Source organism: Lepus europaeus, chromosome 13, assembly GCF_033115175.1.
Source record: "Lepus europaeus isolate LE1 chromosome 13, mLepTim1.pri, whole genome shotgun sequence".
Classification (NCBI taxonomy): Eukaryota; Metazoa; Chordata; class Mammalia; order Lagomorpha; family Leporidae; genus Lepus; species Lepus europaeus.
The window spans coordinates 82,808,502-82,824,315 of NC_084839.1; the positions used below are offsets into that span (position 1 = coordinate 82,808,502).

Below are 15,814 nucleotides of genomic sequence, written 5' to 3' on the forward strand. Positions count from 1 at the left end.
AATCTAGAATAAGCCCCAGCGAAAAACTGGAAATGCATATAGAACTGTTAGCTCTTACATGGTTTTATCATACCAAGATACATGATTTTAACTTATTTTAATGCAATCAAAGTATCCTATTTTTGTCCATTTAACTTGTTAAAATAACATCCCTCTCCTACACACTGATTTCTTGACCCAAATGGAAAAACTTATCCTTAGGTCAAGATGGGAGATGACTACAATGAATGTCTTTACCAATAAATTTCTCAAGCAACAACAACAACAAAAAAAACCAACAACACAATTTCATGCTTTCCATATAACATTTTTTCTAAAAAGATTTATTTGCTTGTATGTAAATCAGTGATACACACACACACAAATGCAGAGAGAGAGAGAGAGAGAGAGAGAGAGAGAGAGAGAAATCTTCCATCTGCTGTTACACTCTACAAATGGCTGCAATGGCCAGGCCTCCCATGTGGGTACTGGGGCCCAATCACTTGGGTCATCTTCAGCTAATTTTCCAGGCCATTAGTATGGAGCTGGATTTGAAGTCACGCAGCCAGGACTCCAACCGGTGCCCATGTGGGACGCTGGCATTGCAGGGATGGCTTTATCCACTGCACCACAGTGCTGGCCTGTTGTGTATATGCTTTAAGAACATCCTGATAGTTCACCACATGCCCCATCCTGCCTCACTCCCACCCTCAGTGCTCTTCTTTTTTTTAAATTTAAATTTTATTTTAAAATTTATTTATTTATTTATTTATTTGAAACTCAGAGTTACACAGAGAGAGGAGAGGCAGAGAGAGAGAGAGAGAGAGAGAGGTCTTCCATCTGATGGTTCACTCCCCAATTGGCCATAATGGTCGGAGCTGTACCAATCTGATACCAGGAGCCAGGAGCTTCTTCCATTTCTCCCACCTGGGTGCAGGGGTCCAAGTACTTGGGCCATATTCTACTGCTTTCACAGGCCATAGCAGGGATCAGAAGTGCAGCAGCCGGGACTTGAACCATTGCCTACATAGGATGCTGGCGCTTCAGGCCAGGACGTTAACCTGCTGTGCCACGGCACTGGCCACTATTTTAACTTTTGAAATTACATACTTTCAATGTACACTATAAACACTGCTCAACCCTCCATAATAAGGAATTCAACATGGAGTGGCTGAAAACCATTGTTCCTCATCCTAAAGACAAGGCTGTGAGTCTCAGTGCCCCCAATCCCACTGTCACCTCCAGAGCTGAGGTGCACTGACTCCCCCCTGGGGGATTACAGGTGGAAACATGTCAGCTTTCAATCCCTGATGAGCAGTTCTTCATTTAATCTGAAATCAAATAGAAAATTCTCAATGAATTGAACCAAGAGTAGTTTCATCGATTGCATGCAATGGAATACAACTAACGGTATCACAATCACTTGTAAACGTAGACTAAGTGGAAAAATTGAACAGAGCCCTTTATCTCACAGATCTTCCATTGTAGTGGGCAGGCCTGGTAATATTCAAACCAATAATGTTCTACCTCTGCTCCTGATATTGGAATTTGACACCCTAAAATATAATTTGGGGTGCCATATGATAGCATCATATGCTTATTAATAAGTTACCCATATTAATTAGCCCAAGTGGGTTCTTGCCTTATATTTAGAGAAGAATTCTGAATATCGGCACAAATGAACGAGGAAGCATGGTATATTTTAAGGTTTTATTCAGTGAGAAAGATGCATAGGAGAGTGAGGGCCCCATCTAAAGGAGAGAGGTAGAACTGGCTTCATACCAAGTACCAGGAACCAGCCACGTGGAGGAGCACCTAGGACCGGAGCCATGAGGCGGGTGGCCCGAAGGCCACGTGCCATGGAGACACAGGGCTGCAGCCAGCCCCCTGCTGGCAAGAAGCCAAAGAAAGAAGGGAGGGAAAAAGGTCAGACACACCATGTCCCAGGTTTTTAATCACTTCCAAAGGGGAGTAGTTAATTCACCTGATTGGCTGGTGGGCACTCATGTGGGGCCAGGTAGGGGCATGTGTCACACAGGGGCGTGGTGAAGGCGTGGTCTTCCAGCTCACAAACCTAATCAGTTTTAACCTGTGTGCCTGCCTGCTTCCCTCCCACTCTGCTCCGTGTGAGAGGCCTCCGCTGGAGCAATGCTATTGCTCGGGGCAGGTGAGCAGTGGGCGTCCAAGGCCACTTAGTGCAACCCCCTGTCTCAGCCTAGGCAGGGACAGAGGCAGAGGCAGGGGGAATATAGTAGGCAGTTCAACCTTTGTGTTCCTGGAAAAACAAACTAATTGGAGTCTCATCAATGGTGAAAGCCAAATTGTCCTTTAATGGAGGACAAAGTGTTTAAAATGTCTCATGTTCCTGTAGCATGAAACCAGCAACACACAGGTCAGAAGTAAGAGTCAGTGCCCTGACACTGGAGATAACAAAAGTGGAGCCCAGTTTTAGGAGAGCGTCTTTTATTGTGTTAACAGTTATTTCTAGTATGTTAATTTTCTTCCATCTTACCATCCTCTACTTTTCAAAAGTATTTATTTATTTTCTTGAAACCTGAGCATCGGAGAGAGGTAAAGACAGAGAAAGAATGAGAGGGAGAGAAGGGAGTGGAGGGAAGGAAGGGAAGTTCTGTAATCTGGTCTCTCCACAAATGGCTGTAACAGTGAGTTCCTGGCCAAGCAGAAGCCCAGAGCCAGAACTGCCCCTGGGTCTCCCCTGTGGGGCAGGAATCCAAGACCTTGGGCCATTTTCTGGTGCCTCCCAGGGTGTGCATTAGCAGAAACAGGGATCAGAAGTGGAGCAGTGGGGTTCAAACCAGCCTCTGATGTAGGCTACTGGCATTGCAAGTGGCAGCTTTATCTATTGTGCCATGATGCCAGTCCACCTGCCTCTCTAGATTTTCTTAAGAAAAGTGTGAACACTTCTGGACAGAGGAGAGAGGAAAGTTATTTTCTTGATGTTCCTCAGACCTATGGTGACTCCATGAAATTCGCACTTATCTCTTCCTCTTGTACCCCTAACTCAGAACTCTGGCTGCAGAATCTTGGGAGGTGAGGTCTCCCGGTAGAAACATGTGCACTCCAGGTAAACGTGTGCAGCCCTGGTCTGAGCTGGGGCAGCTGGAGACACAGCCCCTGGGCTGAGTTCTGAGCTGCCCTGGGCCCTTCAGCTGGGCACAGACCTGCCCCGCCCCTGCTCATTTGCATGTCCCCAGAGCACCGCCCACCTCTCTGGGGATTTAGGAGCAGGCTGCTCCCGCCCCATGCAGGAGGCAGTGCCAGGCAGGACCCAGCATGGACATGAGGGCCCCCACTCAGCTGCTGGGGCTCCTGCTGCTCTGGCTCCCAGGTAAGGAAGGCCAGCAGCAGGAACGGCCTCGGGCAGTGTGGCCAGGGCTGCCCGTCTCTGCAAGAATGTCCTCTTAGAACGTGAGGATGAATGTGGTCTCTGTTTCTGTTTCCCTTCTTAGGTGCCACATTTGCCCAAGTGCTGACCCAGACTCCAGCCTCCGTGTCTGCAGCTGTGGGAGGCACAGTCACCATCAATTGCCAGTCCAGTCAGAGTGTTTATAGTAACTACTTATCCTGGTATCAGCAGAAACCAGGGCAGCCTCCCAAGCTTCTGATCTACGAAGCATCCAAACTGGCATCTGGGGTGCCATCGCGTTTCAAAGGCAGTGGATCTGGGACACAGTTCACTCTCACCATCAGCGCCGTGCAGTGTGACGATGCTGCCACTTACTACTGTCTAGGCGATTATAGTAGTAGTTGGTACCACAGTGAAACAAGCTCTAACACAAACCCCCCAGGAAAGCAGAAGTGTGAGGCTGGGCTGCCCCAGCTGCTGCTCCTGGGCCCCATCTGCTGAGAGTGATTCTCAGAGCAGCCAGGCTGGAAGGTCCTGCAGGGTCGGGTGGAAGGGGCCAGGGTGCCTCCTCTGAGGCTCCTGCTTCCCTCCTCTTTGGAAGCAGCTGCATATACACACACACACTGAGAGAGAGAGTTCTCTCTCATCTGCTGGTTCATTCAACCAATGGCTGCGGTGTCTGAGGCTGTGCCTGGCAAGAGCTGGGACATGGAACTTCTTTCAGGTCTCCCACATGGGTGCCAGGGATGAAACACTTGTTCCATCCACTGGTGCTTTTCCAGGCCATTAGCAGGGGGCTTGTTTGAAGTGGAGCAGCCAGGACTCCACCGGTGCCCATGTGGGATGCTGGTGCTGCACGCGGCGGCCTTACCCACTGCACAAGGTGAGCACATCCTGTCCGCAGTTGTGGGAGCACAATGCCTCTTCCCACCATGTCCTCCCTCCTTTCTCCATCCCCACTCTTTTTTTCATTTGTGTTTTAAATTTTACAATGACATACTTTCCATTTACTTTATCATCACTGCTTAACCCTCCACTAAACAAAGAATTCAACATGGAGTAGCACAAAAACCACTGTTTCTCAAGAGTCTAGTCAAGGCTGTGAGTCTCTTTTCCCAATCCCTTTGTCACTACCAGATCTGAGGAGCACTGGCGCCCCCTGGGGGTCACAGCTCTGCTTTCAATCCCTGCTTGAGCAGTTCTTCATTAAATCAAAATCAAATAGCAAATTCTCATCAAATTGAACTATCATAGCTTCATTGTTTGCACACAGTGGCTCACAACGAACAGTATCACAATCTCCTAGGCATAGAATAAGTGTAAAAATCGAACAGAGCCCTTCATCTCATAGATCTTTCGTTTCAGTGGGCAGCTCTGATAAACAAACATCACCTGCTCCCACTCTGGGCCATGGAGGCCCCCCCTGGACACTGCCATTGCTCGGGGCAGGTGGGCAGTGTGTGTCCAGGTCCACTTAGTGCCTCCTCCTGTCTTGGAGCAGAAGCAGAGGGACTGGATCAGGCAGTTCAACTTTCGTGTTTCTGAAATAGTAAACTAACAGTAGTCTCAGTAATGGTAGATGGAAACTTTGTCCTTTGATGGAGGAAGAAGCTTTTTAAATTTTTCAAATTGCCGAGGCATGAAACCAGCCCACACACAGGTCAGTGGAAGAATCCTGCCTGGACACAGGAAATATAAAAGAGGAACCCAGCTTAGCAAGGGTGTCTTGTCCTGTGCTTACTACTTATTTCTAGTGAAGATAATTTTCTTAAATGTTACCCTTTTGCATTTTTTAACATTTATTTTATTTATTTGAAAGAGAGAGGTAGAGGCCGGCGCCGCGGCTCAAAAGGCTAATCTTCCGCCTGTGTCACCGGCACACCGGGTTCTAGTCGATGGGGGTGCCGGATTCTGTCCTGGTCGCTCTTCTTCCAGGCCAGCTCTCTGCTGTGGCCCGGGAAGGCAGTGGAGGATGGCCCAAGTGCTTGGGCCCTGCACCCGCATGGGAGACCAGGAGAAGCACCTGGCTCCTGGCTTCAGATCAGCACAGTGTGCTGGCTACAGCAGCCATTGGAGGGTGAACCAACAGCAAAGGAAGACCTTTCTCTGTGTGTCTCTCTCACTGTCCACTCTGCCTGTCAAAAAAAAAAAAAAAGAAATAAAGAAAGAAAGAGAGAGGTAGAGACAAAGAGAAAGGTCTTCTACCTGCTGGTTCACTCCCCAGATGACTGCAACGGCTAGATCTGTGTCGATCGGAAGCCAGGAGCTTCTTCCAGGTCTCCCACATGGGTTCAGCGGCCCAAGGATTTGGACCATCGTCTACTGCTTTCCCACGACTAGAGTCAGCGGCTTTATGGGATGCTGGTGCTTCAGGCCAGGGCTTTAACACACTGCCACAGTGCCGGCCCCACCATGTTCCATTTTTGATACATTTAATATTTATACACATAAAAAGTGAACATCAGTGAGAAGTGAACACAGGGCTCTAGATGGAGAGGGAGAAAGAGACAGAGAAAGAGAAAGACAGAGAGAGAGGAAGAGAGAGAGGGAGAGGGACCTTCTTGCAAGTTCTGGGCTGTGCAAGCCCTGCAGCCCCTGTCACAGGTGGAGCAGCAGCAGCAAAGCTGGGCTGAGCCGTGAGGAGAGCATGGACACTCTACCCACACTGGTCCTCTCTCTGCTGAGACCCCAGAGAGACATTCTCTGTAGGAAACCTGTGAAACCTAGGTCTGATGTGGATACCTGGGGACACTGCCCCTGTGTGCAGGTGCTGAGGGATTGGAGAGAATTCTCCTATCTGATTGTGCATCTCAGCAGGCAGGGAGGGTTACCCATAGTCCCACGGTGAGCAGGTGCGGGTGCTGGGATTTAGCTCAGGTCTCTATAACTTTAAATCCATTCCTTCCACATGGCCGAGTTCATCCCATGGCTGAGGCCAGAGTTCAAAATAACACAGGAGACCAGCCCAGGATGGGGTGACACACAGCTCCTCACTGTCTCTGCCTCACTCCACGGGGACCCACATCTTCCACCCAGTCCCTCCTGCAGCTGCGCCCCGACTGCCATTCTCTCAGAGCCTCCTCCACCCCAGGGGACTGCATGTCAGTGTGGGGCAGGGCCTCCTCTGCAGCCCAGACTCTTTCCTCTCCTGCTCCGACCCTTCTCATCCCTCCACTCATCCTACCTCTCATGTCCCTGCAACGCCAATTTCTCCCCTCCGTGCAGACACAGATCAACCAATCGAAGCCTCCTCTCCACTCTGCTCCTTTGACAGCTGACCCTGTGGCTGTCACACACCTACACTGACAGGAGGTCATCAAGATACTTACCCCACAGATTCTCTCTCAGAGGAGCTGTGTGCTCGCTCAGCTTACAGTCAGCTGTTCTCTGTGTGCTGTAGAATGGACCCCACGTGAGGACACAGTGACATTGGGAGGATATCAGAGCCCAGCCACTCACTCAAAAGGGAAAAGACACTGACTTCACCTTCCAAGGTGTGACGAGGTGTTCTCTAGAGAATAGGACTTTCTCCTACAAATCCCAAATAACCATGAATACATTACACCATCAGGTCGTTCAGTTCACTTAAAATGTTGGCAAATGTCCCTCAGTGACTTTGGGATGTGACCTTACACAGTAGAAGCATGTGCACTGCAGGTACACTTGCACAGCCCTGGTCTGAGCTGGGGTAGCTGGAGACACAGCCCCTGGGCTGAGTTCTGAGCTGCCCTGGGCCCTTCAGCTGGGCACAGCCCTGCCCTGCCCCTGCTCATTTGCATGTCCCCAGAGCACCGCCCACCTCTCTGGGCATTTAGGCCCAGGCTGCTCCCGCCCCATGCAGGAGGCAGTGCCAGGCAGGACCCAGCATGGACATGAGGGCCCCCACTCAGCTGCTGGGGCTCCTGCTGCTCTGGCTCCCAGGTAAGGAAGGCCAGCAGCAGGAACGGCCTCGGGCAGTGTGGCCAGGGCATTGTGGTCTCTGCAGGAGTGTCCTCTTAGAACGTGAGGATGAGTGTGGTCTCTGTGTTTCTGTTTCCCTCTTCAGGTGCCAGATGTGCCGCTGTGATGACCCAGACTCCATCCTCCGTGTCTGCAGCTGTGGGAGGCACAGTCACCATCAATTGCCAGTCCAGTCAGAGTGTTTATAATAACAACCAATTATCCTGGTATCAGCAGAAATCAGGGCAGCCTCCCAAGCTCCTGATCTATTCTGCATCCACTCTGGCATCTGGGGTCCCATCGCGGTTCAAAGGCAGTGGATCTGGGACACAGTTCACTCTCACCATCAGCGGCGTGCAGTGTGACGATGCTGCCACTTACTACTGTGCAGGCTATTATAGTTATAGTAGTGCTGGTACAATACCACAGTGATACAAGCCCTAACAAAAACCCCCCAGGAAAGCAGAAGTGTGAGGCTGGGCTGCCCCAGCTGCTCCTCCTGGACCCCATCTGCTGAGAGTGATTCTCAGAGCAGCCAGGCTTGAAGGTCCTGCAGGGTCGGGTGGAAGGGGCCAGGGTGACTCCTCTGAGGCTCCCTCCTTTCCTCCTCCTTGGAAGCAGTAGCACAGACATCACCATATCCCTATTGTTGTAAAGGAAAGCAATTATTCTTTCCAAGTATTTTAAGATGGAGCATCATTTGGGATTCACAGAGCAAAAGAGACAACACTATCAGTATTACAAGGAAAAATAGTTTAAATACAGGTGATTAAAAATATTAAGGAGTTAATCAATTTCATATTTAAAGTTATTTTAAAATATTTATTTGCTTATTGAAAGTCTGTGTGTTACACACACACAATTTCATTTGCTGGTCTCTTCCATTTGCTGGTCTCTCCTCCAATGGCTGCAGTGGCTGAGGCAGTGCTTGGCAAGAGCTGGAGATGGAGCTTCTATGAGGACTCCCACATGGGTGCCAGGGCTCCAACACTGGAGCCATCTACAGGAGCTTCCCCAGGCCAAGCAGAGACCTGGATTGGAGGTGGAGCAGCCAGGACTCCCACCGGTGCCCATATGGGATGCTGGCGCTGCATGCTGTGGCCTTACCCATTGCACAAGTCTGGCCCTTCCTATCCACGATTGTGAGCATAATGCCACTTCGCACCATATCCTCCCTCCTTCCTCACTCCCACCCTCCTCTCTTTGGACACACGTTCAATTTATTCCCAGCAGCTTACCCTTCTAGTAAACAAATAATTCCACAAGGAGTGAGCAGAAAACCACTGTTCCTCAGGAGTCTAGACAAGGCTGTGGGTCTCAATCCTCCCAAGCCCTCTGTCACTACCAGACCTGAGCTGTGCTGCCTCCCCCTGGGAATCACAGTTTCCAATCCCTGATTGTGCAGTTCTTCATCAGTCCAAAATCAAATAGAAAATTCTCATCGATTTGAATCAAGAGCAGCTTCGTTGTTTCTATGGAACTGCACATGACTGACAATATCACAATCTCCCACGCATAGAATAATTGTAAAAAGTTGAGCTGAGCCCTTCATCTCATAGATTTTCGTTTGTGGGCAGGGTAGATAAGAAACAAACACATAACCTTCTACATCTGCTCCCAATCTGTTACACATGAAATTCCTCCCCAGGAGACTGAGAGCGAGAGGAGAGGGAGAGAGAGAGAGAGAAAGAGAAAAAAGGAGAGAAAGGAGAGAGAGAGAGAGAGAGAGAGAGAGAGTGAGAGAGAGAGAGAGAGTGAGTCTTCCATGTGCTGGTAGTATCCCAGATGACCCTGTCAGCTGAGGCTGGGTCAGGCTACAGTCCAGAGCACAGAACTCCATGTAGGACTCCCAGTGGGTGGCAGGATCCAAGCACGGCCATTTTTATAAATCATAGCACTTGCCATGTTTTCTATTTATTGCTCTTTTACATCACACCAAGGCCATTAGGGAATAAGAGAAGCCGCCCTGGCCTCAGTGATGTCACCAGAACCACACCAAGGAGCTGCTCAGCTTCTCGCAGGTTCTGGGCTGTGCAAGCCCTGCAGCCCCTGTCACAGGTGGAGCAGCAGCAGCAAAGTGGGGCTGAGCCATGAGGAGAGCGTGGACACTCTACCCACACTGGTCCTCTGTCTGCTGAGACCACAGAGAGACATTCTCTGTAGGAGACCTGTGCAACCTGGGTCTGATTGGACACATGGGGACATGGCACCTGTGTGCAGGTGCTGAGGGGTTGGAGCAAATTCTATCTGACTGCATCTCAGCGGGCAGGATGGATTACCCAAAGTCGAATGGTGAGCAGGTATGGGCTGCTAATTCTAAGAAGTAAGCACATACTCCACAGAAAAAAGGACTTTCTCCTATGGAAATCCAACATAACCTTGAATATACTACACCATCTTGTCTTCCAGTTCATAGAAATTATGGCAAATGTCGCTCAGGCAATTTGGGATGTGAAGTCTCCCAATAGAAACATGAGCACTGCAGGTAAACTTGTGCAGCCCTGGTCTGAGCTGGGGCAGCTGGAGACACAGCTCCTGGGCTGAGTTCTGAGCTGCCCTGGGCCCTTCAGCTGGACACAGCCCTGCCCCTGCTCATTTGCATGTCCCCAGAGCACCGCCCACCTCTCTGGGCATTTAGGAGCAGGCTGCTCCCGCCCCATGCAGGAGGCAGTGCCAGGCAGGACCCAGCATGGACACGAGGGCCCCCACTCAGCTGCTGGGGCTCCTGCTGCTCTGGCTCCCAGGTAAGGCAGGCCAGCAGCAGGAACGGCCTCGGGCAGTGTGGCCAGGGCATTGTGGTCTCTGCAGGAGCGTCCTCTTAGAACGTGAGGATGAGTGTGGTCTCTGTTTCTGTTTCCCTTCTCAGGTGCCAGATGTGACCCTGTGCTGACCCAGACTTCATCCCCCGTGTCTGTAGCTGTGGGAGGCACAGTCACCATCAATTGCCAGTCCAGCCAGAGTGTTTATGGTAACAACGAATTATCCTGGTATCAGCAGAAACCAGGGCAGTCTCCCAGGCTCCTGATCTATTCTGCATCCACTCTGGCATCTGGGGTCCCATCGCGGTTCAAAGGCAGTGGATCTGGGACACAGTTCACTCTCACCATCAGCGGCGTGCAGTGTGACGATGCTGCCACTTACTACTGTCAAGGCCATTATAGTGGTTATATTTACTACAGTGTTCCAAGCCTTAACAACCCCCCCCAGGAAAGCAGAAGTGTGAGGCTGGGCTGCCCCAGCTGCTCCTCCTGGGCCCCATCTGCTGAGAGTGATTCTCAGAGCAGCCAGGCTTGAAGGTCCTGCAGGGTCGGGTGGAAGGGGCAGGGAGACTCCTCTGAGGCTCCCTCCTTTCCTCCTCCTTGGCGGCTGCCGCACAGACATGACCATGTCCCTATTGTTTCAAAGGAAAGCAATTATTCTTGTGGATTTTGAAGATACAGTATCCTTTGAGATTCATAGAGAAAAAGAGAAAACATTACACATAATATAACGAAAAAAAATTAAATACTAGTGATTAGAAAATTTTATAAAGGATACCAATTTCATATGTAAAAATTTTAGGGTTTTTTTGTGCATTTTTAAAGGATTTATTTATTATTGAAAGCACATGCTTCACACACACACAGTGACAGAAAGGGAGGTTCTCTTCCATCTGCTGGGTCACTCCCCAGTGGCTGCACCTGCTGAGGCTGTGGCTGGCAAGAGCTGAGACATGGAACTTCTTTCAGGTCTCCCACATGGGTGCCAGGGCTGAAACACTTGATCCATCACTGGTGCTTTTCCAGGCCATTAGCAGGGGGCTTGCTTGATGTGGAGCAGCCAGGACTCCACCGGTGCTCATGTGGGATGCTGGTGCTGCATGTGGCAGTTTTACCCACTGCACAAGGCCGGCCCATCCTATCCACAGCTGTGAGAGCATAATGGCACTGCCCACCATGTCCTCCCTCCTTTCTCTAACCATCACCACTCCTCTTTTTTTATTTGTCTTTTAAATTTTACAATGACATACTTTCCATTTACTTTATCATCACCAGCTTCACCCTCCACTAAACAAAGAATTCAGCACGGAGTAGCAAAACAACACTGTTCCTCAAGTGTCTATACAAGGCTGTGAGTCTCTTCTCCCAGTCCATCTGTCACAACCAGACCTGAGCAGCACCAGCACCCCCTGGGGGTCACAGGTGGAATCCCATCTGCTCTCAATCCCTGCTTGAACAGTTCTTCATTCTATCCAAAATCAAATAGCAAATTCTCATCGAATGAAACAATAGTAGCTTCACTGTTGGCTCACAACGAACAGTATCACAGTCTCCTAGGCACAGAATAACTGTAAAAATCGAACAGAGCCCTTCATCTCATAGATCTCTCATTTTAGTGGGCAGGGCAGATAATAAACAAACATATAACGTTCTACACCTGCTCCCACTCTGGGCCATGTGGAGGCCTCCCCTGGACACTGCCATTGCTCAGGGCAGGTGGGCAGTGTGTGTCCTGGTCCACTTAGTGCATCCTCCTGTGTTGGGGCAGAAGCAGAGGGAATGAATCAGGCAGTTCAACTTTGGTGTTTACTGAAGAAGTAAACTATTGTAGTCTCAGTAACGGTCAGATGGCAACTGTCCTCTGATTGAGGAAGAAGCTTTTTAAATTTTTTAAATTGCTGTAGCATGAAACCAGCCAACACACAGGTCAATGGAAGAATCAGTGCCCGGACAGTGGAGATATAAAAGAGGAATCCAGTTTAGTACGTGTCATGTACTGTGGTTAATACTAATTTCTAGTGAAGAAAATTTTCTTAAATGTTACTCTTTTCCATTTTTATAAAGATTTATTTTATTTATTTGAAAGACGGAGTTAGAGAGGTAGAGACAGAGAGAAAAGTCTTCCATCCACTAATTTACTCCCCAGATGGCTGCAACGGCCGGAGCTGTCAATCTGAAGCCAGGAGCATCTTCCGCGTCTCCAACGTGGGTTCAGGGGCCCAAGGACTTTGGCCATCTTCTACTGCTTCCCCTGGTTAGAACTGGCACCCTTATGGGATGCCGGCACTTCAGGAAAGGGCTTTAACACGCTGTGCCACAGTGACGGCCCCACCCTTTTCTATTTTGGACATATTTATTTATTTATATATGTAAAAAGTGAGCATCAGTGTGTGGTGCATACAGAGCTCTAGAGGGAGAGAGAGGCAGAGAGAGAAAAAGAGAGACAGAGAGGGAGGGAGAGGGAGAGGGAATGGGAGAGGGACCTTCTCACTGGTTCTGGGCTGTGCAAGTCCTGCAGCCCCTGTCACAGGTGGAGCAGCAGCAGCAAAGCTGGGCTGAGCCATGAGGAGAGCGTGGACACTCTACCCACACTGGTACTCTCTCTGCTGAGCCCCCAGAGAGACATTCTCTGTAGGAGACCTGTGCAACCTGGGTCTGCTGTGGACACCTGGGGACACGGCACCTGTGTGCAGGTGCTGAGGGATGGAGAGAAGTCTCCTATCTGACTGCATCACAACAGGCAGGATGGGCTGCCCATAGTCCCATGGTGAGCAGGTGCGGGTGCTGGGATTTGAGCTCAGGTCTCTAACTTTAAGTACATCCTTCTGGCCAGTATCATGGCTCACTGGGCTAATCATCTACCTGTGGCGCCTGCACCTTGGGGTCTAGTCCCGGTCGGGGTGCCAGATTCTCTCCCTGTTCCTCTTCCAGTCCAGCTTACTGCTGTGGCTGGGGAAGGCAATGGAGAATGGCCTAAGTGCTTGGGCCCTGCACCCTCTTGGGAGACCAGGGGGAAGCACCTGGCTCCTGGCTTCGGATCGGCGCATTGCTAGCTGTGGCGGCCATTTAGGGGTTAGCCAACAGTAGGAAGACTTTTCTCTGTGTGTTTCTCTCTCATTGTCTAACTCTGCCTGTCAAAAAAATTACATTCTTTCTATGAGGCTGTGTTCATCCCATGCTGAGGCCAGAGTTTAAAATAACACAGGAGACCAGCCCAGGATGGGGTGACACACCAGCTCCTCACTGTCTCCACCTCACTCCACGGGGACCCACATCTGCCACCCAGTCCCTCCTGCAGCTGTGCCCCGACTGCCATTCTCTCAGAGCCTCCTCCACCCCAGGGGACTGCATGTCAGGGTGGGGCAGGGCCTCCCCTGCAGCCCAGACTCTTTCCTCTCCTCCTCCGTCCCTTCTCATCCCTCCACTCATCCTACCTCTCATGTCCCTGTTACGCCAATTTCTCCCCTTCGTGCGGACACAGATCAACCAATCGAAGCCTCCTCCTCCACTCTCGTCCTTTGATAGCTGACCCTGTGGCTGTCACATACCTACACTGACAGGAGGTCATCAAGATACTTACCCAACAGATTCTCTCTCAGAGGAGCTGTGTGCTCGCTCAGCTTACAGTCAGCTGTTCTCTGTGTGCTGTCAGATGGACCCCACGTGAGCACACAGTGACATTGGGAGGATATCAGAGCCCAGCCACTCACTCAAAAGGGAAAAGACATTAGCTTCATGTTTATGATGTAACTAAGTATTTTCTTGTAAAATGTACGGTTTTTTATATGTACAGTTTTAAAAAAATTTATTTGCTTATTGAAAGTCCATGTTTTACACACACACACACAGTTTCAGGGAGAGAGTTCTCTTCCATCTGCTGGTTCACTGCTCCATGCTGCACTGGCTGAGGCTGTGCCTGGCAAGAGCTGGGACATGGAACTTCTTTCAGGTCTCCTACATGGGTGCCGGGGCTGAAACACTTGTTCCATCCACTGGTGCTTTCCCAGGCCATTAGCAGGGAGCTCGTTTAGAAGTGGAGCAGCCAGGACTCCCACCGGTGCCCATGTGGGATGCTAGCGCTGAATGCAGTGGCTTTATTTACTGCACAAGGCTGGGCCATCCCATCCACTGTTGCGACAGCATAATGCTACTTCCCACCATGCCCTCCCTCCTTCCTCACTCCCACCCTCCTCTCTTTTACTTTTATGTTTTGCGTGGACGTACGTTCAATATATTACCATCAGCTTAACCTTGCAGTAAACAAAGAATTCCACAAGGAGTGAACAGAAAAACCACTGTTCCTCAAGAGTCTAGAGAAGGCTGTGGGTCTCAGTCCTCCCAAGTCCTCTGTCACTCCCTTGTGCTACCAGTGCACTGCCTCCCCTTGGGTCACAGGTGTGATCGTGTTGGCTTTCAATCCCTGAGTTAAGGTCTTCAGTAATCCAAGGCAAACAGAAAATTCTCATCGAATTTACCAATTATATAGCTTCATTTTTCGCACACTACGGTACACAGCTAACAGTATCACAATCTCTTGTATACATAGAATAAATGGAAAAAAGGAGCAGAGCCCTACATCTCATAGATCTCTCATTTTAGCGGCAGGGAGGTAATAAACACACATATCATGTTGTCCATGTGCTCCCACTCTGCTCCATGGCAGAGGCCACCAGGAGCAAGGCCATTGCTCTTGGCAAGGGGGCAGTGGGTGTCCAGGTCCTCTTAGAGCATTGTCTTGCTCAGCCTAGCCAGGGCAGGGGCAGAGACAGAGAGAATGAATCGGTCAGTTCAACACTTGTGTTCCTGAATAAACAGACTAAGGTGTAGGCTCAGTAATGGTCAGACAGCCAAATTGTCCTTTGATTGAGGACACAGTTTTTAAAATTTCTCTTGTTCCTGTAGCATAAAACCAGGCAACACACAAGTCCGTGGCAAGAATCAGTGCCCTGATGGTAAGATAACAAAAGTGGAACCCGGATATGTTCTGTAAGCTGGTGCATACACAAATGGCTGTAACAGTGAGGACTCGGCCAAGCAGAAGCCCAGAGCCAGAACTGCCCACAGGTCTCCCCTGTGGGGCAGTTATCCAAGACCTTGGGCCATTTTCTGGTGCCTCCCAGGGTGTGCATTAGCAGGAAATGGGATGAGAAGTGGAGCAGTGGGTTTCAAACCAGTCTCTGATGTAGGCTGCTGGCATTACAAGTGGCAGGCCTTATGCACTGTGCTACAATGCCAGTCTACCCTCCACTCTAGAATTTCTTAAGAATAACGTAAGGATTTCAAGACAGAGGTGAGAGGGAAGTTATTTTTCTTGATGTTTCTCAGACCCTTGGTGAGGCCTTGAACTTTCACTTTTCTTTCCTCCTATATCCTTGGCTCAGAACTCGGGCTGCAGATAGGAGAGCGCACCTGTGTGATCTCCTCTAAGCACCTGCGTTCTCCTTCTGAGTCCTGGTCTCTCTCTGGCAGCTGCTTGTTCTGAGGATGTTTATTCTGAGTCAGTACAGAGGTGAGTGTGGACAGAAGTCTCGTCTCTCAGAGACCATCTCCCTGGTGCAGCGGTCTGCCGTGAGGGGACAATGTGAGGGCATCAGGGGACAAGCACGTAAGACATGGCCCTCAGCCTTAAGGTGTTAACTATTCTCTAGAAAAGTGACTTTCTTCTCCAGAATCCCAAGAGAACCATTAATAAATGACAACAAATTGTCTGCCGGTTCACTTAAAGTTTTGGCATATAGAACTAACAGTTCTATATGCATTTCCATGTCTC

At 49.8% G+C, this 15,814-nt stretch overlaps 1 protein-coding gene and 1 gene segment (V, D, J or C); both read left to right on the forward strand.

The window, feature by feature from the left end:
- The first annotated feature begins 3,273 nt into the window (after positions 1 to 3,273).
- LOC133772401 (immunoglobulin kappa light chain-like) lies at positions 3,274 to 7,717 on the forward strand. The gene is made up of 3 exons (XM_062208866.1): positions 3,274 to 3,328; positions 3,450 to 3,800; positions 7,392 to 7,717. Exons 1-3 carry the CDS (start codon positions 3,274 to 3,276, stop codon positions 7,715 to 7,717), a joined length of 732 nt encoding a protein of 243 aa, XP_062064850.1.
- A 2,257-nt stretch (positions 7,718 to 9,974) lies between these two features.
- LOC133772402 (Ig kappa chain V region K16-167-like) lies at positions 9,975 to 13,573 on the forward strand. The segment is given in 3 exon segments: positions 9,975 to 10,029; positions 10,152 to 10,504; positions 13,526 to 13,573. Coding segments are annotated over 3 exon segments (456 nt in total).
- The last annotated feature ends 2,241 nt before the right edge of the window (positions 13,574 to 15,814 follow it).